Consider the following 26,308-nt stretch of genomic DNA (forward strand, 5'->3'; position numbering starts at 1 on the left):
TTGCCCTTTTTATGTCAATATTCGAGCCAAATTTCTTAATTCACTCCTTTCCATGTATGTCACAAAACCACTGCTGCTTGCGCTAGTTTTGGCACCTGAATTACAGTTTGGCTGTATATGTAGTAAGAGATTGTACCCTGAACAGTGCTTGCAAGGTGATTTTTCTAAGGAGTAACTTTTAATTAAATATTATACATTTTAAACCATACAGTCATTCATCATTGCTTGTGATTATCAGAGCAGTAAACTTTATCTTTCTGGATTTATCTTTCTGTGTTTAGGTTACTGGTGAAGGGAAAATACTGTGGCAAACCACTGTGGTTATACACTACAGTTTATTCTTTCATATATAATGTTGCCTGGTTGAGGGTTAGTATCTTCACAGGGATGCATTCTAGTATGCCACGTTGGGTGAGAACAATTTGAATAATTGAACTTCATAGTCACTTGGAAGGGTCATGTTTTTCTCTATGCCTTTCCAGCTTGTGAGGAATACACTGTTTTAATTGAAACTAATTTTTTTCTTCCCTTTTTTAGAAGTAAATGCCCCTGTTATTTCCAGGGTATTGACTATCCACCGGGAGAAAATATAGTTACATCTTTGGGAAAATGGTAAGCGAATCTCACTTCTGGGATAGTTTCTGATTTAGCAGATTTCTGCAGGCTCTTCGTTATCAAGCACACTGAACACATCACATCTTGTAGGACATTCAGAACTTCGGGGGCTAACAGAAAACATTTAGAATTTTATTTATTCAAAACATTTTCATGCCGTCTTTCCACCCTATCAGTGTCCACAAGGCGGCTGTGAGGCTTTCCTGTCCTTAGGGTGGGCTCCCTGCCCTCTGTGGTTCCCCAGACAAAAGGGAAGTTAGGAGGACATCCCTACCACAGCCTCAGAATTAGGAAGGAGTTGGGTTCTGGCACCCTGGTTCTCTGACTTCCCCATTCTTTCTCTCTCTCCTTCTAGGAGCTCAGTCCTTTCCTTCCTCCTTGGCTGGCTGTTGCTGCCATCCCTTTTATGAGATTTTCTGGCCCTACCTACACCTGGCCTGTATCTAACCCCCTTCCACCTACTTTATTTGGGAGGATATAAAAGGAAATGGAAGCCTTCCCTGCCTCTTCCCCCTACTGCCCGCCTCCCTGCCCTGCTCCTTCCCCTGGCTGCTTAGGGCTGCCCCTTAGCTTCTCCCATCCTGGCCTTCTCCAGGTCTGGGCTCGGCCTTGCCTTCTGACCATAATCCTTCCTGCTGCTGCCTGGCTCCTGGCACCTCCCTGTCCTGGCCACCTTCCTCTCCCGGCCTTCCTTGTGTGGGTGAGTCAGGTCCTGGCTGTCCTCAGTTGGGTGTCGGCTCCCATAAGCAGCAAACATTTTAAAAAAAACAACCTTAAAACATTTGAACAATTACAAGTACAGTTAAAATGATAAAATAATTCAATTAAAAAACATGAACAACACCAGAAGGAGGGCCAGTTACCACTATCGGGGGTATGCTGGATGAACCAAAAAAGTCTTCATCTGATGATGAAAGACGCCGATAGAGGTAGATGGTCTCCTGGGGAGGAAGTTCCAAAGTGTTGTTGCCATGACTGAGAAGGCCTTTTCTCAGGTCGCTAGCTGTCTAGCTTCAGAAGGCAGGGGCAACTGAAGCAAGGCATCCAAAGGTGACTGGAGTGCATGAGTAGGTCTGTATGGGAGGAGACAGTCCTTAAGGTATGCTGGCCCCAAGCTATACAGGGCTTTAAAGGCCAATACCAGCACCTTGAATTCAGCCTGAGGCAAATTGGAACCAGCATAGATGGAGCAAGATGGGCGTGATATGGTCCCTATGACCCACTTTAGTCAACACTCTGGCTGCTTCATTCTGAGACAACTGTAGCTTCCAGATAGTCTTCAAGGACAGCTCCATGTAGAGCACAGTGCAGTAATAGATTCTACCAGGATATGTACCACAGTGGCAAGATATTTTCTGCCCAATAAAGGCAGCATCTGGCTCACCAGCCAAAGCTGGTGAAAAGCACCCCTGGCCACCACAGCCACAGGAGGCCTGGGTCCAGGAGCACCCACAAACTATGAACCTGCTTCTTTAGGGGGAGTGCAATCCCATCCAGAACAGGGGATAAGCCATTTTCTGGGACAGATTCTCCACACACACACCCCAGTAGCACCTCCATTTTATCAGGATTAAGTTTCAGCTTGTTCGTCCTCATCCATTCCAGAACTGCCTCCAGGTACCTTTCACTGTCTGCATGGATTATATGGCATCTGCTGGTAGCACAGAATAGAGCTGAGTGTCATGTGAGTGGTGGTGGATTTAAAGGATAAGAATCAGTGAAATCTACCATGTTCCATTTTTTTTTTACCAAATTGCTAAATGGATTTTTAAGCTCACTCTTTTTATGTGTTCATTTCAGCCACTGCAGAAATGGACTGATGAACTGTGAGGATAGCAACACTGGTATGTAAAATTAAATTATGTTTAACCCAGGATTCTCTAATATTCTACAGAGTCAGTAATTAGAGCACCTGTACAGCATAGTGATTAGTCTGTTGGACTAAGACTGAAGAGGCTGAGTTCAGTCTCCCATTCTCTCTCAGAGTTATTCTCTCTTTCAGTACAGGTTGCAATGAGGATGAAAATGGGAAGGGGGGAAACCATGTATGCTACCTTGAGCACACTGGAGGAAAAGCAGGACAAAAATAAAACTAACATTGTTGAAATTGAATCAGGAATGGGAAGCTTCTTCTTTTCTGAGTCCCCACCATGTGTGCGTGGTTTTTGTTGAGAAACGGTTCTTCAATAAAGCAGTTTTATCATTCTGTCTGGAAGTATATGAATATCAATGGCAGTGCCATTATCTGGCCCTTACCCAAATAGTAGCATGCAAGAGTGGGTGCTGTAAGCAAATTAGTCTTTTTAGCACACAGGTTCATTAATGGGTAAAATTATCATTTTCTTAATTTCTGCTTATCTCACCGTTTATGAAATTTATAGAAACTGCCAGAAAAAAAGTGATGATAACCCTCAGAAGAAAACTAAGATAGCAATCCTGCAATCAGCTATACATGTTTGAGTCCATTGACCTCAGTGAAAATAATATGCTTGTACAACTAGACAGGAAAACAGTCCAGATAAATAAATACAAAATTGCAGATAAAGGCTCTTAAAGTTGATAGCAAATTTAATGTGACTTTTTAATGTGCATTCTATTTTTCTAGTTCATGACTGCCCAGATGAGCAAATCTATGTTAACTGTAGTAATCTACAAACCATGGAACTTGGCAGGGAAAGAACATGCGAAAACCAGCTGCTGAACCTCACTGTTTCTACTCATCAACCTTGTTTTTCAGGATGCATGTGTCCTCAGGGGTAAGTAAAAACAAACAAACATCTTTTTTATTGGTCAAGTCAATACTTTGCTCACTTTTTGTCCCAGTGTACAATACAGCATCTGCAAACCCCAGGAGTAATAAATAGGGCTGACTCAGGCTAGTAAAGACATTGTTTTACTGTCTCTAAATTTTGTTCTAATATACGGTAACAAGCTTTTGCTTTGCTAGTTACATTTGAAAAGGAGTGTTCCATTTAAATAACTCATATTGTACGATGTGGTGGCAGATACTGTGCTATGTTCTGAACCAAGATGTTTATTGTAGTCTATTGTTCTGTAACTATATCCATTTTAGTATGTAATCTGAATAAGCTTAAATAAAAACTGGGCTCCTGAATTGATGCAATCCATTCTCTTTAAAATTTAATTTCAGCAATGTAGTGTGCTTCATTATTTGCTTCAAACTAAACAAGATGTCAGTGCAATGTAAAAATGTATGCATGAATGGGAAAGTGATTTTCTGAAGGTATTCAAAACAGCATTGGGGATGCTAGATAATGCCAGAAATTATTTGAATCTGATGAAACTATTTTTATGCCTGATTGATGTGTAAATCAAACAAGCCTGCACTGCAGCCTGTAACTATAATGCAGTTCATATGTGGGTTATCAATTTCTTTTGACTATGGGGGCACGAAAGTGAAGCAACAATAGATGCTTATTTTTCCACAACTCCATTTATGTGAATCACAAGCTCTATTCTGTGTTATCATGAGGCAGATTGGGGCTCTGCCTCACTGCACTCAGGAAATATAATTCACATGATGCCAGGCATGTACTGGGACTACATAGTCTGTGTGGAAAATCTACCTGTTGGCTGGCTAACCACCATCTTAGCCCCTACCTGGGTAGTCACTGTCTTATACACTGCAGAAATTGTCTCCCAAGGCTCCAGAAGATGTGGAGGGAGTGAGATCCTGTCATTAGCCACGTGGGGGTGAGCTGCTGAAGATGGGCAACAGTTAGCTTTGCAGGTCCTAGGTTGCGCAATATAATATGATTCTGGGGGAGCCTTGTTCTTGAAGTTGCTGGATTCCTTTTGAAGCAAGATTCCTGCAGGATAGTTTTTAAGGAGAATTTTGGAAATACAGTATTTGTTACAATGAATAACAGTTGAGAAAAGTTACACCTACCAAGCTCTCTTATGATGACCTTGATCCATGACATGAACTCCCATATACTGTATTTTTCCATCTATAAGATGCCCCCATGTATAAGATGAACCCTATTTTTTTAACAGCTATTGGGCGGGGAAGGAGAGCAAGTGGAGGAGTCTTGTCCCCTGGCCGGCCAGCATCTGGCATTCAAACCGGTTGGGTGGGTGCTGGACACCTGTGGCCAGGGCACAAGACTCTAGCAGCTTGCTCTCTTTCCCCACCCGACAGCTGACGGGCGGGAAAAGAGAGTGGGTGGGGAAAGAGGTGTTATGGGTGGGGTCGGCAGCAACAGTCACCTTGCGTGTATAAGATTACCCCCCCTAATTTTGGGGCTAAATTTTTAAGAAAAAAGGTCATCTTATACACAGAAAAATACAGTAGGTTGCCTATCTGTATGTTAATCAAACTGAAGACTTTTCAAAGGATCGGAGAACCACTTAATAACCTCTGTGGTAACAATTAGTTTGTTAAAAATAAAAGTACACTATAGCTTACCATCTGCAGTTTGTCATAGTGTATACCAAACAAACATAAGGCCTGGGGTGTCAAACATAAGGCCTGGGGGCTGGATCAGGCCCCTTGAGAGCTCTTATCCGGCCCGCAAGCCAGCCCAGGCAGCCACCACCACCCCTTGATCTGGGCTGGCGAGGCATGGCCCGGCCCAGCCCGACCAAGTGACATTTATATCATATCCAGTCCTCGCAATAATTGAGTTTAACACCGCTGGTGTATACCTTTTCCCTCAAAGGTGAATGGTGAGTCATGGAAAAGGATATATTGATTGGTGAGGGGTGAACTCCCTTAAGTTCAGTTAGGCATTGACTTAGGCATTTTTTTTGAAGGGGGGGACATAAAATAACTAGTTTCCCTATTTCGTGAGTTGCAACTGCTTCCACTTCTGATATCATCTGTGAGCACATGATACCAATCCACAGGCAGAGAGCCCTGGGACACATAGTTTCCAGAACACCTTCTGTCTGTACTAAGTGCTCAGATACCTCAGAAAGCTAAATTTCCTTGGTGCTTGGGAAACTGGCATTTCAGTATTCCAGATCCTAGAAATGGTGATCTTACAGAACCAAAACTATTTACTGCAGCAACAGCCAAGTAAATTTTGGGGAGAAGGAAAGGGAATTGTGATAGGAAGCGATGGCCCCATGGGTAAGCTCAAATTTCAGTAGAGTTTTGGTTCAGCTCATCAAAAACTTTGGGAAAACAAATTTTGAGTTCATTATTAGAAGCTCTCCCTCCCATTTTTAACTTCAGTGCTGTCCCTGTAAATTGTTTGAAAATGAAATAGGCCAGGAGTAATGAAGAACTGTAACACATGTAAGAATACTTTTATCTTCCCAGAAGAAAAAATGCTTCTTATACTAATAAACAGGTGGCATATCAGATCAAATAACTTGTAAGAAGCTTAAATGAATTCCTGAAAGGTTTGTTCAAAAAGAAAAGAAAAGTCATCACTTAATAATTTGCACAAAGAAAATAATGAATTCATTGCAGTCTAAGAATGTTTCTTATCAATGGCCAAAGAGAATTACACTGCATTCCTGAGCCTAGAGGGCAAAAGCCGTTAAGAGGCCAGGAAGGCGCTGTGCTGGCGTTCGGACCCCCCGCACTGGTGCCCGGGCTACATACGTTGGCGTTAGTTGTCCCAGCTTCACGTGGAGGCCCAGACGCCGGTTGCCGCCACCGTAGTGCCACCCTGGAACACTGGCGGGTCCTTCCACTGGTGTCCCACCAGCGTAAAGGCCCGCAGTGGCGGCCCGGAAGGTGTCCTGGGGTGTTCCAGGGGGAGTAGCTGCTGTTAGACAGCCTCCTGTCCCTGTTTGCCCGGGGTACGCCAGTGGCGAGAAGAGCAAGACTATAATTTTAAAATTATAGTTATAAAATCATGGACTAGATGACTCTGGTGGTCTCTTCCAACTCTATGATTCTATGTTATTTTGTGGTTCGTCCTGAATCATTCATCCTGTATAATAGCATCTTAATTTTTCTGTATGCATTAACCTAGATTAAGATCATCACTCCACACATAATCATTCACCAAAAGGTTGGGGGTGTAAACTTACCTTTTATCAACTAGAAGTTAAATTGAAATAATGGCTAAGGAATGCTAAGCAGTCTTTGATTAAAGGATTTTGCTTGTGTACTGGACTATAGCTGGTCTTGCATAATAGTATATTGGTAGATAAGAATGAATTGGAGACAATGAAGTAGAGAGCCCTTTAACACAGATATCTATCAGAACTATTTAGCCTTCTGGAAAGCATTAACATGAAACAGCATATCTGAAAAGTAACTTTTTAGCAGGTGTACTGAACAGAGATGCTGAAACATTAATGTAAGAAAGATGGGTCAAATAGAAAAAGGATGTGCTTTCATATTGAATACATTTATATGAAAAATTATGCTAAACTGAAGTAAAGAGACCCAGACATTTTGTTCTAATCCATCTTAAAAAATTACAGCACAATTCTGAAGGGGGGGGGTAGTTGTGATGTGGCCGGGGGTGGCATCCATAGTACAGCCAAGCCACCTCCTGAGGGCTTACTGTTCCAAAGCCAGCAAGTTGACAAGGGGAGGGGCTGTGGCTGAATGGTAGAGCCTCTGCTTGGTATGCAGAAGGTCCCAGGTTCAATCCCCGGCATCTCCAGTTAAAGGGACTAGGCAAGTAGATGATGTGAAAGACCTCTGCCTGAGACCCTGGAGAGCTGCTGCCAGTCTGAGTAGACAATACTGACTTTAATGAACCTGATTCAGTATAAGACAGCTTCATGTGTTCATAACTCCCCCAAACCCCTGTGAAACTACTCTGTGCAGTTCCACAGGCCTGCACCACCATTTTTGTTCTTCCTACTAACTTCTTACTGTTTTCCTGAATCTTCCTACTAACACTCTGGGATCTAATGAATTTCTTCTGGTGGAAATGCATGCATTAGTCATGTACATTTCCTCCATTGCTACTTTTTCAGAATGTTCAGAGTCATCTTAAAGTGTGTATAAAATGTTTTCCTGAATCACCATATGTGTGTAGGAGGCTGTGCCAACAATAATAATAATGACTGTTATTTAAGGATGCAAGCATGGCACATGATTAGAATGCCAATGAAATTTAATCAAGGCTGGCTGAATTAAAGAGCAGGTGCATCATTTCAATTTATCTGTGGGCAGCATTTTTAACTTTGACATTAGAAATAATAGGAGTTCATAGTTTAAAAAAAAGTCACTTGTCATCTAAGTGGCATTTTGTTTTTATGAATACTTAGATCATTGTAATCAATCTGGATGTTTGGCTTTTCAAGAGACAAAGCTGTTAGCACTTGTTTCATCCAGGGTAATATTACATAGATGAAATTTACACTTTGGTCTTTCCTTGTCAAAGTGATGCTCTTTGTTTCTGAATGTGGCTTATTCAGTTGGTAGGTAACACCAGTGGGAATTTTCAGCCTTGTAGTTCACTAACCATCCAGTGAGTGACAGAGAACTTGGAGCAGTACAGTATAAAAGGAAAATGATAGTATTTCAATTTAATATAAAGGATTCCCCCCCTCCCCAATGCAAAACCATTGCTCAGTGAAATACCAAGAGAAAATGGCTTGGGAAAAGAAGCATATTTCAGTTTACAGAAGACTAATTCATCGGTTCTTGTAGGTTATCCGGGCTATGTGACCGTGGTCTTGGTATTTTCTTTCCTGACGTTTCGCCAGCAGCTGTGGCAGGCATATTCAGAGGAGTAACACTGAAGGACAGTGTCTCTCAGTGTCAAGGAAGAGTAATATATAGTCAGAAGGGGGTTGGGTTTGAGTTGAGTCATTGTCCTGCAAAGTATTAAAGGTAATGTGCTAATCATTGTCCTGTAAGTATCAAGATAATGTGCTAATGAGGGTGTGGTATGTTAATGTGGAACCAATTTATCCTGAAGTGATTTGTTAACATGTGGAATCCAAAGCTAATCCGCATGGCTATTGTGGACTGTAGTCTTTGTTAGTCTGGAGGTTTTCAGGACAGGAAGCCAGGCCTTATTAATTCTTAAACTCTCTTCTTTTCTGTCTGTTCTTGTAGGCTATCCGGGCTGTGTGACCGTGGTCTTGGTACTTTCTCTCTTCTTGGTACTCTCTTCTTTTCTGTTAAAGTTGTGCTGATGTTTGTAAATTTCAATGGCTTCTCTGTGCAATCTGACAAAATAGTTGGTAGAATTGTTCAGTATTTCAGTGTCTTGGAGTAAGACCCTGTGTCCTGTTTGGGTCAGTCCATGTTCAGCCACTGCTGATTTCTCAGGTTGGCCAAGTCATCGTTTATCAAAAATGCTTTGGTTTTGTTTATATTGAGACATTGACTGAAATGATAATTATGCCAACCATTTTTTAAAAAAGATGTATTTAGTCTGGCACAAATTAGGTAGCACTATTGCTTGATTGCTTGTTGGCTAATTTCTGAATTTTTCTTCCAGTCTTGTGTATGTTTTAATGGCTGTTCCAGTGGGGATGAGAGAGGGAAAAGTTTTGTTCCTGCATCCTTGTTAATTCTTTCTCCCTCATTAAGAATCTTGGGTGACAATGAATTCTTTTTGCAATCCAGTGTTAACTGTCTATCAGTTGTTTTGTCAGTTGGGACTATGCGACTAGATTAAAATAATTTAGTACTGTAGCTCTGACTGCTGTTTGGGGCAAGTTTTCTGTGGTGTGGGACCTACCTTGTGTCTTGTCCATGTTGTTCAATCTCTGTGTAAAGACCTTCAGAGAAATCCTTCATGGTGTTGGAATGAGGTATCATCAATATGCTGATAATACCCAGATTTATATTTTTCCAGGTTGCCAGGTAGAGATGGCTGTTGTTAAATAGCTAAGGGTAAACAAGCTGAAACGGAACCTTGAAAAGATGGAAGTAATGTTAGTTGGGAAGGCTGAGGTCCTGAAGAACATGGTGCCCCCTGTTTTTGACAGAGTCCAGCTGACTCTTGGGTGATACTTGATCCAGCTTTATTGCTGGAGACGCAAGTTGATGTAGCTGCAAAAAAAGCATTCTGCCAGCTCCACGAAAGATGGAGGAAGATGCCTCCCTAACCATGACTCTGCTGACCTGGCCATATGAAATGTTGGTTATGTCTTGGCTAGACTACTGTAATGCATACTACATTTGTCTGCCCTTAAAGACAAATCAGAAACTACAATTGGTACAGAACACTGTGTTGTGGCTCAGACCCCAGCAAGCAAGGAATCTTCAGGGGAAGAACTGTACCAGGAACCACCTTCCTCAAACCTCAGCTGGCTGAGAGCCCAGTGTAATCCGACCCACAGCAGGGAGAGAAAAGGTGCAGCAGAAGGAATCTGAATCACAGACCAGCCCTGCTGGGGATTCCAGAATGGTTGCTGAAATGCCTAACTCTGTTTACTCAGCCCCTGCTGCAGCTCCTCAGATTAACAGCCCACCCAACTCACCTGAACTAGTTTGGCAGCGCAGACAATGTCACAGAGTAGAATTACACACTACAAGGTGCAGGGCCAGATTAGAAGCTCAGAGGTGTTGCATGGAGAACTGTGAGTCTTTGGGGGATGAAGACTAAGGAAAGGACGACAGCATAAAAGTTTCAGGCTCTTTTGCGGACGCAACTTTGCAAAAGAGCCTGAAACATTTGCAGCTGATGCTTCTCTGCAACGACCCTTTGGATTACTGACCCTCGGACTTTGGCTCCTGTTTACATCTCCCAGCTGCATCCCGGACGGGTTCTGTTCTGCTTCGGTGACGTTTTCAGTGCCTACAATCAGCCTCTCTGTAATTTGGCACTCCCTAGCAGCCAGGAGCCCAGCACACACTGCAGCCCAGCTATTATTAGGCACCAAGTGGAGTCTGCATATCATTCCCTGTCTGTAGGCACTCTGTACTAATCTGCAAACACTGGAGACACTTGGTCCCAGTCAGTTGCTAGGTTCAGTTCAAGGTGCTAGCTGTAACCTACAAAGGCCTTAAACAAAACTGAAAAAAGGAGACATCAAAGACTGCAGCAACTATCAGACCATCACATTAGTTTTGCAAAACGTAATGCTCAAAATCTTACAACAAAGCCTGTTACCATATCTGGAACAAGAAATTCCAGATGTTCACTTTGGATTCAGAAAAGGAAAAGCTACTAGAACATATTACAAATTTACATTGGTTACTGGAGCACACGAGAATTTCAGAAGAAAATCAGCTTGCACTACATAGATAACAGCAAAGTGTGGATCATGAAAAGCTATGGTTGGTTTTTAAAGAAATGGGTGTGTCATGGCGTCTGTTTGTTTTGATTCGCCACCTATACTCTGGAAAAGAAGCTACTGTTAGGACAGAATATGGAGAAACAGAATGGTTTTCAAATGGCAATGGTGTCAGCCAAGGATGTATTTTATCTCCCTGTCTCTTCAATCTGAATGCAGAATTTATAAGGAAAACTGGATTAGATTTAGATGAGGGCATAGTGAAAATTGGTGGAAGGAACATTAACAATTTGAGATATGCAGATGACACCACATTACAGGCAAAAAAGAGCGAAGATGTGAAGCGACTTCTGATGAAGTGCCAAACTAGGATTACACCAAGAACACAAAAGTAATGACTACTGGGGAATTACTCAACTTTAAGGCTGACAATGAGAGAATTGAAATTGTTCAAGACTTTCTATTCCTTGGCTCCATCATCAACCCAAAGGGAGACTGCAATCAAGAAATCAGAAGGAGATTGAGACTGAGAAGAGCAGCCATGACAGAGTTAAAAAAGATCCTCAAGTGTAAGGATGTGTTGCTGGCAACCAAGATCAAGAAGACTCACTGGAAAAGATGGTAATGCTAGGAAATGTTTAAGGCAGCAGGAAAAGAAGACCCAACATATGAGATGGATTGACTCTATAAAGGAAGGCACAGCCCTCAGTTTGCAAGACCTGAGCAAGGCTGTTAGTATTAGGAAGTTTTGGAGGTCATTAATTCATAAGGTCACCATAAGTTGGAAGTGATTTGACTGCACTTATATACACATACACAAAATTGTAGGGGGAGATTTGCACACTATGGCAGCCAACTCTGGATTGGGTGTTTCCTGGAGATTTGTGGGTTGACCCTGGGTAGGACAGGGTTCAGGGAGGGGAAGAACCTCAGGGGGGTAGAATGTCATAGATTCCACCATCCAAAGCAGCTATTTTCCCCAGGGGAACTGGTCTGTGTTGGCTGGAGATCAGTTGTTATATTGGGAAATCTCCAGGTCCTACCTGGAGGTTGAGAACTCTACTGCACACTAATACAGGCATCTGTGACATCAATATACTGTGAAGAAAAAAGGGGGGCACACCAAGGCAAAATGAAGGCAAGGAAACAGATAGTGCAAAGGGAAAATGATTATTTAATAAGTTTTATAACCCCAATGTGTTTCACATACATCTTCCTTGGGGGATTGTTTCAGATTCTACTTAATCATGACCCCATGTATGTTCAAAATTTGAACATACTCTTTGAAAATAGTTTTCTACTACAGCAAGGCTATTTTCTGACAGAATTGCTAGGCCCACCACCTTTCATAATGTGGAGGGCGAGGGCTTTCCAATAGCATCTAGGAATGTTTCTGTACATTTAGAATTCAAGTTATGTTTAGCAGTAAGTATATACCTAATTTGAACATATAATTATTGAAGATGAATCTTCTTTCTTTTCTTTTCTTGGTGTTTTATAGACTTGTTAAACATGGCGATGCATGCTTCAAGCCAGATGAGTGTCCATGTTCTTGGAAGGGCAAAGAATACTTTCCTGGAGACAAAGTAGTGTCTTCATGCCATACCTGGTGAGTGGAACCTTTTAAATCTCATTTTTAAAAATGCAATTATACTTTAATGAATCTGAATTACTGTTTTTAATCTTTAAATTAATGTTATTGTATTTCTGTGGCTTTTTATTGAACTATCTCAACATAGAGTTTTTTGAATGGCTAAATAATAGTTTGAGAAGGTGATGGTTAAAAATTGGCATACTCATTGGGGTAATTAATAAAGTGCTACTCTCCTTTTTAGAAAGCATGTATTTAAAATTCCACATGAGAGAATCATTTGGGGAATTGTTACATGCATTAATGATAATAATTCCCAAACAATATAAACCAGTGCATTTTTGTAAACAACAACAAAAAATGGTGCTAGTACTCAAATGCATAACGTTGTGCTAGTGGAATTCCACCAATTCCACACAAGGACTTAAGAAAGCCATGAAAAGGTTGCTGGTACTCAGTGCCTGAGGGTACCATCATCAAAAAACTTTGTATTCCTTAGGTTACTTCCCAGTCCCACATGCACGTGCATGCTTTTAGTAAGTATCCCAATCTTAATTATTTAATTAAAATGTTTTTCTTTATATATTTTTCATATTTTGGACTGAAACAAAGCATCCTGAAATCATATGCAATATGTTTATGATATATTGCTGTTTTCTGTAAGCTATAGAATGAGCAATTGTGTAACCACTAAAGTGCAGGAAGTAACGTCAGGAAGTAACACAAATCTGCTACCCTGTACTTAACTCTCAGCTTCCTTATTTTTCCATCCACTCCTTATTTTAGTCAGTTTGGCCCATTTATTTCACCTGGTTGCAACTGGGCCTACAGAGCTCTACAGAGCCTAAAGTCCAGGCTGGTCCAGTCAGCACTAGTCAATACCTTGTCTGGATGTCTTTGCCCACTCCAGCCTTGTGCTGACTGACTGCCTCTGCCTCTTGTCAGGTCCTCAGTATCTGCTCTAGAAGACATTTGTAGCCCTTTGACCGACTGGTGACGCGACTCACAAGCCATCTCTACTTGGCAGGAAGGTAAAGCGACCCCGGGTTACCTCCCTTGTTCCCCTAGGTCTGAACATGTGTCCCTTTCGTTGCAGACACATGCAAACAGACATGTACAAATCATTATGCCCATAGAGGACTTCATGAAAGGGCGGCAGAAATTCTAAAGACAATGGGCAGTTGCTTTTCCCTATTCCTGTTCAAATACAATAATGTCTCAGTTGAGAAGTCTAAACCTGGTCCTCACATATAGAGCAAGGGGATAATTGTGATGCCAGTATTTTTTTCCTGTTCTTATCAAGTAGTGAAGGTTTGCCACAGTATAGACTTCAGTGCCATGTCCCACCCACATGGTAGAAGTCTCTGTTCTGCTCAAAGATAAAAGCTCAATATGTTTTATAGTGTATTCAAGCTGAGTTTGGTAAAATAGAAATAGGTATTACTGATTGCTATTGGTTGAAGAACATAAATCTAGCTAATACCAAAAGGTATTAGATTATCATAACATTTACAGAACAAGAATGAACTAGTTAATGAATATCCTTTGAAGCTGTAATTATTTGCATAATTTGAATTGGACTACGGTAATTTGTTTTATTTTTGTTATTTTACAAAATTTAAGGCAAGGTACAGCTAACAAATGTAAACATATATAATAAAATCACATATTAACCATAAAAATAACATCATTAAAAACAAAACCATACCTAAATACATTAAAAAACATAAAAGCAACAATTAAAAGATTGGGTGGAATCACTGAAGAAACATCAAACACCAAACAAAGACGGCAACAAAGAGGACAGACAGATCTCCCTGGGGAGAGATTTCTAGAGTTTTATGCTCTCAGAATGCGAGGGCATCTAAAGCAGGGCCTCCAAAGATGTTTGTAGTGGCTGAGTAGATTCATGAGGAAGTAGGCGGTCCTTCAAGTATGTTGGTCCCAAACCATATGGGGCTTTAAAGGTCAGCACCAGCTCCTTGAATTTTTCCCGGAAACAGATTGAGAGCCAGTGTAGATGGGTCAAGACTGGAATGATATGATCCCTACAACCCATTCCAGTCAATACCCTGGCTGTGCAGCATTCTGCACCAATTGAAGTTTCTGAACACTTCTCCAGGGTAGCTCCACATAAAGCACATTGCAGTAATCTAATCTAGATATAACCAGGGCATGCACCTCAGTGGCCAGATCTTTATAGTTTTATAAATGCATGCATTTTTGTATTCAAATCTACAGACAATAATACATCTATAGTTCAATGTAACATATTTTTGCAGTGTTTGAGTATATGTTTCATTTAGATTTTCAGGTTGCTTTGTTTCTTTCCTACTATTTATTTGGGTACTTTCCCCTTTGACTTAATTTATTCAACATTTGTTCAATTAATGAGTATCCCTATTCATTGCTAGAGAAAGGTAGATTTGGAATGTACCTCTTTGTGCACATGGATCTGCTCAATTTGCTACAATATATGGATGATCTGTACATCTAAGGGTACTGAAGTTTGAACACCATGGCCTCTAGATAAGAGAAAATGTCAGTATCTCAGATGGTCATGTTTTTAATGTTTTGCGTTTATGAGAGATTATCTGTCAGATTATATTACCTTTGATATTCTTACTATTGATTTTACATTTTTTTTCCAGCATCTGCCATCATGGGTCATTTGAATGCACTTTCCACCCTTGCCCGTCAATGTGTACTACATATGGAGATCGCCATTACAGGACTTTTGATGGACTTTCTTTTGATTACGTTGGAAATTGCAAGGTTTACCTGGTTAAGGTGAAGTTATTCTGAACTTTAATTTGGATGCATCTTCTACAACAGATGTATACATACTGAAACACACCTGTTTATATGTCAACCTTCTATAATATTATTGAACATAACTATATATTCTAGAATACCTATTAATCAGTATACAGTCTGAAGATTGGATTTTGCGAAAAATTTCCACTTGCTCTGGAGGTCTTGCTCAAGTGGAAATGCAAGAAAAAGACTATAATAGCTCCCGGTTCCAAAGGGGTTAGGAAGCTGCTTAAAGGTAGTTCCACCCCTAGGAAACCTCCCCCCCACCCACACCGGTGCATGCTGCCTCTTCCAGGATTGCACTCTTGGCATGGCTGTGCTGGGGGCGGAGGCTGGTGAGGCTCTGCGGCTCCCAGCGCTGGCATGTGTGCCACCCGGGATGGCATAAGTGCCCGTTATTCCAGGTTAAACGAGCACTTACGCTAGCGCAGGGTCACACCGGCTCCTATGGAACTTCATGCTCCCCTTCAGGACTGCACGGTTACTGTATCCGTACTTGTGTTTCTCCTTGCAGATCCTGTCAGTATAATGTATAGCAATGATGCATTCGATCTTGTGAAAGGGGAATGGCACTAAAGGAACAATCCTAAACAGAGGTACTTGGAAGAAAGTCCCATGTTATTCATTGTGGCTTACTCCCAGGAAAGGGTCCTTAGGATTGCAGTTCTACAGTGCAATCCTAAGGAGAGTTACTTCAATCTAAGCCCACACTTTTAAGTGGGTTTAGACAGGAGTAATTCTACATAGGATTGCACTGTAAGTCTATGTTTCTGCTTTCACATGGCTGGATGCAAGCCAATATATGTGCGCAGTGGACCTTAAACATTCCTAACTGTATCCTGGATTGTTACCAATTGATATTAAGACCAGCATTTAAAAATGATGAAGCCAAAATTCTTCACAATTTTTGAATTGTTATTTATCATTGCCATGCAACGTTACCTTTACCCTCCAACCTATGGAAAGAAATGAAACTAGATTTGGTATATTTACATTGCATAGTAAAGATCTTTCAGAATCTTTCCATTGAAAATACTTTGGCAGTGATGCAGCTAAGTAATTTTGGTATACCCAGGGACCTGGAAATACTCAGTGGGGGTTTTTAACTTTAAAATTGTAAACAATAAGGTGCATACCTAACCGGTTGAGAAAGTCTACTCCATTTCAAAAGTGGTTTGTCATGTGGGAGGGAGAGTCGTCATTCAAGTGAAACAAGCCCAAAGCCCTCTTGGGCGTGCCTAATTAGTAGTCCATTTTTTTGGACCTGTTGGAGTTACCATCCTTGTTGGTTGTGTATGTTCAGCTGATATATTCCACTTTATGAACTCTTCATCTTTTGAAACCTGTGCTTCCACAATAATTATACTTAAAACATACCTGATTATTAAGAACTGTAAGCTGTCCAGGGCTGGTTAATGTAATATAATGTGCACTTGTCATTTACTACTAGTCCACTTACCAGGCTAGCATGTGTATGACATCATGTACTCTCCCTGTGCCATCTTTAATACAATAAAAGCTTTTTTTTAAAGATAAGAGATGGGGCTGTCCTGGCCATCTCTCCAGAATTTTTGTGGAGTGATGGGGCGACGATGGAAGATAGCCCCATGTTCTTATCAGTGGTTATAAGATAGTGCAGGTGCAGCTGGGCCAGACTGTGCTGGCAAATGGCTGCTGAATGGCACCCAGCATGGACCAGTGACATCGGTGGATTGTGCTCATTCCTGTACAGGTGCTGACCCACCTTTTCCTTCCTCCAACTGTCATCTCTCTACTGTCATCTCTCTAAGCTTGCCTATACATTTGTGAGCTCCCACTTGATCACTGCTTAGTGGCAGTGCGTAACCTGAGCACCAGCTCTCTGTCGTTTCTATTTTCAGTGGCAGGTAAGGAGAGGGACAATACAATGGAAAGGATAGGCTGATCACAGTGGAAATGATAAGAGGCAGACAAGTGCTGTGGTTGGTGGGTTTTTATTAGTTGTTTACAAAACTGCCTTGTTTTTTTTTTTCTCTGCAGAGTTCCTCGGTTACTAGTTTCTCAATCATCATAGAAAATCTTAATTGCTTTAACACTGGAATAATTTGCAGAAAGTATATTTTCATCAATGTGGGAAAATCATTCATAATATTTGATGATGACACCGGAGATCCGGTAAGCTATAGCAATGTAGAAGGAAATAATATAGATATGATGGTATTTTTTAAATTTTTTTGCCCAAAGCCACTTTTAGACAAATCTAATTCTTCTTGGATTGCACCCATTATTTACATGAAATCTTTTGACAATCTAGAGCTGTATAATGAAAACTACACTAAGTGGACAGAAAAAAAGACTAGTAGCTGTGCGTTCTCCTACATGTTCAGTAGTCTTAGCAAGTCTGTTAAAATTGCAAGATATTCTATTATATATGGGTTGATTTTTTTTTTACAGAGTCCTTTGAGTTATATAGACAAACTACAACAAATACATATATGGAAAGCTGGCTTTTTCACACTTGTTCATTTTCCTAATGAACACATTTCAGTAATGTGGGATCAACGAACAACTCTTCATGTACAGACAGGTCCTCAATGGCAGGTAAAGAGAAATCATTCACTCTATCTAATTAATATTCATTGAAAGGTAGCCACTTTCACTGAACATATGCTGAACTTCCCTGTGGAAATTAGTGGAATTCTAGTGGCGACACCGAATCTGTCTTAATTCCAGTTTCTAGGTGTTCTGTGGATACAGCCTGCCTAGCCGGTCTGCTTTGAACAGTTTTGGCCTTGAGTATTTAAGGATGGCAGGAGTCTAAAATCAGAGAGACGAATGAGAAAACTAGATTTAGAAATAGAAAACAAGACAGTTGAGATCTGGTGTACATCTATGATTTCCCCCCCTTTCTTTCTAGAATTTAAAAGACTTAGTCTTGTGCTCTTAGGATTTCACTGCATTTCTATATTAAAAGAGATAAATTATGAAGGGGTCTGCCCATTGGAGGCTGGGCCTAGCTCAGCCTGCCAGTGTCTTCTGCCCCTCACCTGGTCACCCTTGGGGAGGGGCTGAGGCTCAGTGGTAGAGCATCTGCTTGGCATGCACGAGGTCCCAAGTTCAATCCCCGGCATCTCCAGTTAAAGAGACTAGGCAAGTAAGGTGATGAGAAAGACCTCTGCCTGAGACCCTGGAGAGCTGCTGCCAGTCTGAGTAGACAATGCTGACTTTGATGGATCAAGGGTCTGATTCAGTATGAGGCAGCTTCATGTGTTCTTCATGTGTTCATGTGTCAAGTGTTTTGCCCTGGGAATGCTCCCTTGACTGGATTGTGCCCTACACTTCTCATGTGAGAATATTAACCCAATTATTGGGGTCTGCCAAGCAGAACAAAAAATTGGTTGAAGATTTTATTGTACTGTTTGGCATATCCCCAATGTTATAGGCCTCCTCCCTGTTTTTTCGTGTTACTCGTGTTTATATGTTTTTATTGAATTATTGTATATGTATACTTCATTAAAGAATAATTTATGTTATTTATAGTCCACCTTTCTCATAATAAGGGAATAATATGCGTGATCTGCCTAGCTCCCAATAATAGCCAAGCTGCGGCATTCTGCACTTTTAAATAAAAACATATGCCATCAGTACTGACCAATCTACAATAAAGTCATGTTAATGTTGTCTCTTTTCTAGGGTGAGCTGACTGGATTATGTGGGAATTTTGACTCAAAAACAGTAAATGAAATGAGGACTCCAGAAAATTTTGAGTTAACAAATGCACAAGAATTTGGAAGTAGCTGGGCAGCTTCAGAGGTAAATATTCAGAGAATGGTTACTCATCCCATTTCACTAAATAGTCATTTTAGATTTATCACCTACAGTCCTTGCAATACTATCGTGTTATTGACATAAGCATTTATATTTACTTCATTTATAGACTCTCACTAAGACTCAAGACACTGAAAAGTTTTTAAAAATCATTATTTTAGAAGAGGCTTGTCATATTCTTTTGTGTGAATTTATTATTTTTACATTCAAATCTTCATGTGACCCTGTCTTTTATTTTTATTATTTTATGTTAGAAAAATTATATCCTGTTTTTATTCTGCGTACTCAAAACAACTTACACGTAGAGAATGTAAAAAAGCAAATTTAAGATAGAACAATAGTGAAAACCTAAAAATTAACTATAAAATAGCAATCCATGGGAAAAGATCCCATAGAAACTCATAGAAATACCATTTAACATGTTTTAAAACTTTCTGGAACAACTTTGTCTTTAGATTTATCTAGAATGCCTGGAAAGTCAGGGCCAAATAAATAAGAGAAGATAATAGAGGGCATCTGCAGAGATTTTATGGTACTTAAAGCTGCAATCCTGAAGGGGGGGGGGCGAAGATCCTCAGGAGCCGGCATGACCCCGAGTTGGCATAAATGCCCCTTTCACCTGGGATAAGGGGCATTTACAATGTCCTGGGGGCAAACACACCAGCGTCAGGGAGCTGTGGAGCTGCGCCGGGCCCTGCTGCCAGTGCAACCATCCCAGCAGGGAATTTCCAGGGGTGGAGCTAACAATAGTCAACTTCCAAACCCCTTTTGCCTTGGGAACGCCCCCTTGAGCTGCGGCATTGCTATGCCACCTTTTCGCTTTGCTTTAAGGGGGCATTTTTGTTTTTTCATTTTAAAAATGCTTTTTTCTTTCCTTTCGGTGACCAGGAAGCATCTGAAGTGGTACGGTTGTGCCACTTCCAGCCTCCACAGATCTATCTCCCTTCAGGAATGGGCTGTAAATTATATAATTGCAGCAGTAGGAGAGTTGATGATTGAATTTGTCAGTTGTATACTTGAGTAAGCACCTGTGAACATGACTTCATTCCCAAGTGAACGAATACAAACGAATGACTTCCCGGGGGAATACACTTTTGTTCCATTCCCAAGTGGTTGCAGCTGCCCACACATGGAGGGGTAGCCATAGGGCCCGATTTTTATTGGTGGAGGACCACAAATCCATTACTAGGAGTGACAGGTTTTTGCATGCTATAAACCCCATCTACATCCCCCTCTTGTCCAGTGTAAGTTGCATTACTTGATTACTTCAACAGTCAGAACATCACACTGCCTATAAGAAACTTTCTCCTGGTTAATGATCTTGCTTTTGGATTCAGTGTGTTGACAGCTCTGACATCCGGCATCCATGCATTTTAAATCCACTCAGAGAACCATTCTCCAAGAAAGAATGTGGGATATTGCTAAGTGAAGTATTTGAGTCTTGTCATCCAGTGGTGAGTAGCAATGGGAAGTAAGAATTTTTAAGTTTTTTATGTGGTATCTGCACTTAAGGTTTAGAATGTAATGCCATAATCCCCCACACACCTAAAAACATAAATTACAGCTTTTTTGAATAGTTTCTGAACTGTTTTTCACAACAGGATAATGCAGAACTCTGAACTGGTATTTGTAGTTTCACATTGGTCCTAAAATCCATTATAGTAAACAAGCAGCATTTATAATGTTTAGCCTGAATCACACAGTCACTCGTTAGATGGGTGATACAATGATTATCCCCTTATACTGGAATTGATCTAACTTTCCTCCATAGAGCCTTCTTCCAACCAAAGAGGTCTTCCTCCAATTTAAGTGGCTCTTCCATTGATGGAAGTAGAGGGGGACAGAATGCAAACAATACAGGGGGCGGGGGGAAGCCCAACATAAGCTATCTATATTATCCCCTAGCAAGGTGCACTTTCTGAGCAAAAGTGGTCTGAAGTTCCGACACAACAGAGAGCCTGCATCCATAAGGCACAGATGGGCACATTCTTGCAAAACAGACACCTGGCCTTTTTCTTGCTTTAAGGCAAGTGTATGGAAGATGTCTTGTTTCTGGGGTTTAAAGGAATTGGCATAGGAGGCTGAGCAGCCACTTCGTTGGGAATTTGTCATTTTCCACTTTAGGATGGAATAGCCAATTGTCAGTGCTCTGATTTAGAAAGGTGTTTTCATACCTTCTCGGACAAGATCCCTCTTCATGAACTGGGCCAATGCCTATGCAACAATGACGTCCAACAGCTAATGTTGCATATTATATTAGAATGTCTGAACCGTTTGTGTATTCATATTATTTATTTTCTCACTGTTAATATCGAAAGGATAATCTTCACTAATATTTTGCCTCCTTTAAATTGTAAAAGGCACAAAAAAACCTGAAACAAGAAACCAAATCCATGTAATACTTTTTTATTAGGGTCAAGCAAAATAACACAAAATACCGTGCAAGCTTTAATTTTTTATTATTATTACTATTTATTTATTTAATTTATTTATACCCTGCCTTTCTCCCTAATGGTGACTCAAATTGGCTTAAATCATTTTCCTCTCCTCTATTTTATTCTCACAACAATCCTGTGAGGTAGGCTAGGCTGAGAGTGTGTGATTGGCCCAAGGTCACCCAGTGAGCTTTCATGGAATGAGTGGGGGTTTATGCCTGGGTCTTCCAGATACTAGTGCAGCACTCTTTAACCACTGCACCACACTGGCTCTCAAGATAGGTTAGGCTGAGAGTTTGTGACTGGCTCAAGATCACCCAGCAAGCTTCCATGGCAGTGTGGGGATTCGAACCTGGGACTCCCAGATCCTAGTCTGACATTCTAACCACTACATCACGTAGTGGCTTTTGAGTTGAGCAGAACCCTTCATCAGGCAAATGTTACAAAAACAAATAAAGTTAAAGAGGAAAAAAGTAGTCTCATGCCAGCTCTGGCTGTGTTAGATGCTGACAGGCTCACAGATTAGTTCAGTCACTGTAGGTGTTTTATTCCCACACTTACCTTAAGAACATAAGAACATATGAAAAGCCCTGCTGGGTCAGACCAAGGCCCATCAAGTACAGCAGTCTGTTCACACAGTGGCCAACCAGGTGCCTCTAGGAAGCCCCCAAACAAGACGACTGCAGCACCACCATCCTGCCTGTGTTCCACAGCACCCAATATAATAGGCATGCTCCTCTGATCCTGGGAAGAAAAAATAAACAATGGAGGTACATGTCAATTGAAACAATGAAGTCCAGCAAGATCCAGATATCACTCAAAACCCATTTGAGACACATAGTTCTCTTTGCAGGCTGCGAGCAGATAGAAGCAAACAATGATCTCCATTTTAACAGTGTTTGGGTTAAATTTACAGTGGCTCATAAGCTATATACCAAATTTAAGTCCCATAGAGTAGCAAACAAACAAAGCCAAGCCAGGTTTATAATATTATTCCAGTAGCTCAATAAAAGCAAACTAATAAAATGCTGCACATTATGTCTCTTTACCAGCATTGCAACCACTGCTAACCCTTCTATGGTAATGCAGGGCAGAATTCTGAATATACCATACTCAGACAGGATCTGCCCTTGCTCTTCTGGCTCTATTGACTCATTAGCTCATGCCCTTTTGGAATGCCGCTTTTACGAGTAACTTCAATTGCACTCTATTTCCCCCCTTTTAACATACAAATCCAATGCCTCTGTGACTGACATAATGCCTTTTTTACTACGATAGGGACCCCAAGGCTACATTGTCAGTGGCAAGATTTGTTTCAGTCCTTATATCCCTCCAACACTAGATATATGCTGCTCAAGATCAATTGATCAAAAAGCTTCTAAGGGATAAAAGGAAAGTATTGCAACCACTGTTAATGTTCAAGGGTTGTATTATGATAACATTTATGTTCTTCAGGTTGATGTCACCTGGTTTTATTCCAACTGCTTAACGGACACATGTGGTTGTAACCAGGGAGGAGACTGTGAATGTTTCTGTACAAGTGTATCAGCTTACGCACATCAGTGTTGTCAGCAAGGAGTAACAGTAGACTGGAGGTCCCCTCGACTGTGTCGTGAGTATTATTGAAAAAGAAACATCAGTACTTTGCCAGCACATACTTTTAACCTAACCTTTCATAAAACCTTCAAATAGAGATTTTTTGTTTGCATGTTGAAGTAGGAAGCCCTATTTTTTGTTGCTTCTTTGCACATTGAGCAAGAACACTCAAACTTGAAGAGTGAGAGATTCACTCTATTTTTCAATGCTCCGAGAGTAAAGTTCAAAGTAGTGCATCATGCATGTCATCTGCAAGAAGCTACAAAAGCTGAAAATATTTTAGGTGCTCATCCATCCCCCTGTGGGGAAGATGTGCAGTTCTCATGTGTGCGTTTTCCTCCTCAAGTGTGAATAAAGGAAGCACAACCCACTTTGCTTCCTGTTTCGTTACTTACACATAATGTGGAAAAGCGCTCTCTTTTTACTTATTGCAGGAAAACATCTGAGTCACTTTCCTTGACAGTTGTTTGTCCATTAATTGTGAAAGTTGTTTGTGCATTAATTGTGATACTAGTCATTAACAATGACAGTTCATCAGTTTTATTCTGTAATAGATCATTTTTTTCTTGGCTTGACAGCCCATTCCTGAAAATACGGCGTGCGGAGTCGGCGGGAAAGAGGCACAGTGGCGCCTCTTCCTAAGCTGAATTGCGCACGCCGTAAAAAAAAAAAAAGCCGTTTCGTGGCTTTTTTTGGTTTAACTGGGGCCTTTCGCCCCATAGGGAACAGTGAGGCCGCGCCTGCAAAAAACAGGCACAGCACCGCCATTCCTGGCGCTGGCGTACCGGGTCGAACCGGGATAGGGAGCCGCCTAACTGGCGGCCCCTCCTCCCGCCCCGCCCCCAGAATTCCCCCCTGCGCCAGCTCGACCACTGTACGCTGTGGCCTGTGCCACAGAGAGGCCACGCTGGCAGAGGGGCGAGGCGCGGCTCCTCGTGATTACACGCACTTACACTGGCGGCGGGGTCAGGCCGCCTCCTAAGAGGTTTTCCCCCTGAGCAGGCAGCACAGAGCAGTTTAAAGACCCACCGCCCCCCTTCCCGGGACTTCCCGGGACTCCCGGGAAGGGAGGCGGTGGGGGTTTAAACTGCTCTGCGCTGCCTGGGCCGGCAGCGCAGAGCAGTTTAACCTCTGCACCCCCCCACGCTTCCCTGTCCCAAGGCTCAGCTGTTGGGCGGGGACTCACAGCTGAGCCTCGGGACCAGGAAGCGCGGGGGGAGGGGGGAGGTTAAACTGCTCTGCGCTGCCTAGGCAGCTTTGCCCTTCTCCCCGGGGCCAGATTTACACACACATTCGCTCCATAAGTGCATGTTGTGGAGCGAAAAATACGGTAGATTTTGAATGGTTATATATCACTTCTGGGTGCATGTGTTTCCTGATATATACAACAAAAGGTCCCATACTCATTTATTCAGAGTTTGACTGGAATCAAGGAAAACTATTGTCACTTCCAATTGTAGTCAAACTGAAACATAAAATAATAGATAATGAAACAATGATTAAAAACATTTCTTTTCTGTAATCATTGATTAATTGCAATTGCGAATCTACAATTAGGGAGAAGCTTCTTTGTCAAGAAGAATAAGTATACTGTCCAGGAACTGTTCATTTTAGAAAAAAAGCATCACAGGGTTATAATAGTTCATACTTGTTAGATGAAGTTTAAAAAGGTCAAAATTTAATACTGATTGTCATTCAGAGAATTTCTGCAGCTTCAAATTGAAATTATGATTCCATTAGTAACATGCTTCAGATTCTAGCTTCTAATATGGTTATGTTTTTTGGGGGAAACAGCTACATATATTCTTACCCACTAGAGGTCACAATAGGATAATTTTCTGTATTTATTACAGCTGGAAATACATACCGTGTCAGATATTTTAGTCAATTGTTCATGATTTTTGATGACCCATGCTAATCCATGAATCAAATATTTTGTTAATTTTACCAGTCTTTTTTCTCAGTTCAAATGAAATATTCTAGTGTAAATATGTGTGCATGTATATGAAGCATTATGTGTACTGATTGGATGCAAAATGTCTGTTGCTAATTTATGTTTACTTTCCCCCCTTTTAGCTTATGACTGTGAATATGTCAATAAGGGTAAGTAGTTGATTGGTGAACTGATAATAAAACAAGTATTTCCCCTCATTTTTTAAAGAAAGCAGTACCTTTGGATCCACAGTTTTGAAAACAATTCATATTTTTGCTTAAGCACACTGGGATTTTTCTCACATGCTTCTACCCAAGAAGCTGCAATATACACTGATCCATATAACTATTTTGCATCGAGACATCTCAGAACAATATGTCCTCTTCTGCATTCTCTAACTAATTAACCTTTCCATGGGTAACAGGTTTTCTTAACACAGAGTAAGGTCTTTCCTCTTTCCCCCATTCCTGTTTCTTCAGGGATGGGGGAGATTCCAGGCTGCTGCAGGAGGGGAGAGGAAGGAAACCTATGCTGTGTGGGTTAGTTTGGATCCAAGCTTCTGTATAGTAGCTCACATTCTCAAGAGAATTTCAGGCAAGGGTAGCATGGATTCAAGGTAATAGTGGAATGGAATAGTGGATCACCATCCTGGCCCTTTACATTCTTCTTTTTCCTCCTGTTCCAACCTGTTACAATCCCTCGGAGCTTTGCATGAGTACAAAGAGCATCACTGATGTGGAGCTGGACTCAAGTATATAATCACTGGACACATATATCATCACTGGTCACAATCCCTGGCCAACAGCAACACTTGGCTGCCTTACGCCTCTGATGGAATTTTCCTTTTATTTACTATTGCATTTTCAAGCACACTGTAAACTGTAATGTATTTCTGTGCTACTATTTTGGAGAAGAGAAATATTAAAATGTCAGCAAAATCAACAATTAACATGCATCTATTTTTTTTCTGAATTGCCTGGAGAGGGAGCTATTTTGTAACTTGACAGTCATTCTCTGGCTGTATTCAATATTGCTGCTATAAGAAACTGACAACGGTTGCTGTATGTTGCCTTTTTCAGTTTGTGAATCTTGTCATACAACATGACAACATGAAAGCACAAAGCATTCTTCTATTAGTGTATTTTAGATTTCTGTGTCACCAATTTTGGCAGTTCAAAGCAATGAAATAAAATTTGAAAAGCTCAATAGGCTGAGATTGTTAATAGTATCCCATTTCTTTTAGAATGCTTGGATTGTTCCTGAGAGTATTTAAGGAATAATTCAAAATAAAAATCTACCATAAAACTGCTAAGAGTAGGAAATGATTAAGCTCCCATTTTGCTGTGTACAGATATGATTCTTCTTGTTTCTCTGGAAAAG

The 26,308-nt window shown here is 41.0% G+C and overlaps 1 protein-coding gene across 1 annotated transcript in view; it reads left to right on the top strand.

The window, feature by feature from the left end:
- The window catches only part of OTOG (otogelin), a 112,032-nt gene that overhangs the window by 36,315 nt on the left and 49,409 nt on the right, over positions 1-26,308 (top strand). The window contains exons 21-31 of the mRNA XM_056851946.1: positions 538-612; positions 2,416-2,459; positions 3,221-3,371; positions 12,251-12,358; positions 14,992-15,130; positions 17,177-17,311; positions 17,591-17,737; positions 18,830-18,949; positions 20,302-20,418; positions 22,855-23,011; positions 25,072-25,098. Coding sequence (XP_056707924.1) covers positions 538-612; positions 2,416-2,459; positions 3,221-3,371; positions 12,251-12,358; positions 14,992-15,130; positions 17,177-17,311; positions 17,591-17,737; positions 18,830-18,949; positions 20,302-20,418; positions 22,855-23,011; positions 25,072-25,098 — 1,220 coding nt within the window. The remainder of the gene's footprint in view (positions 1-537; positions 613-2,415; positions 2,460-3,220; positions 3,372-12,250; positions 12,359-14,991; positions 15,131-17,176; positions 17,312-17,590; positions 17,738-18,829; positions 18,950-20,301; positions 20,419-22,854; positions 23,012-25,071; positions 25,099-26,308) is intronic.

The sequence above is a fragment of the Euleptes europaea genome, chromosome 6 (assembly GCF_029931775.1).
Source record: "Euleptes europaea isolate rEulEur1 chromosome 6, rEulEur1.hap1, whole genome shotgun sequence".
Classification (NCBI taxonomy): domain Eukaryota; kingdom Metazoa; phylum Chordata; class Lepidosauria; order Squamata; family Sphaerodactylidae; genus Euleptes; species Euleptes europaea.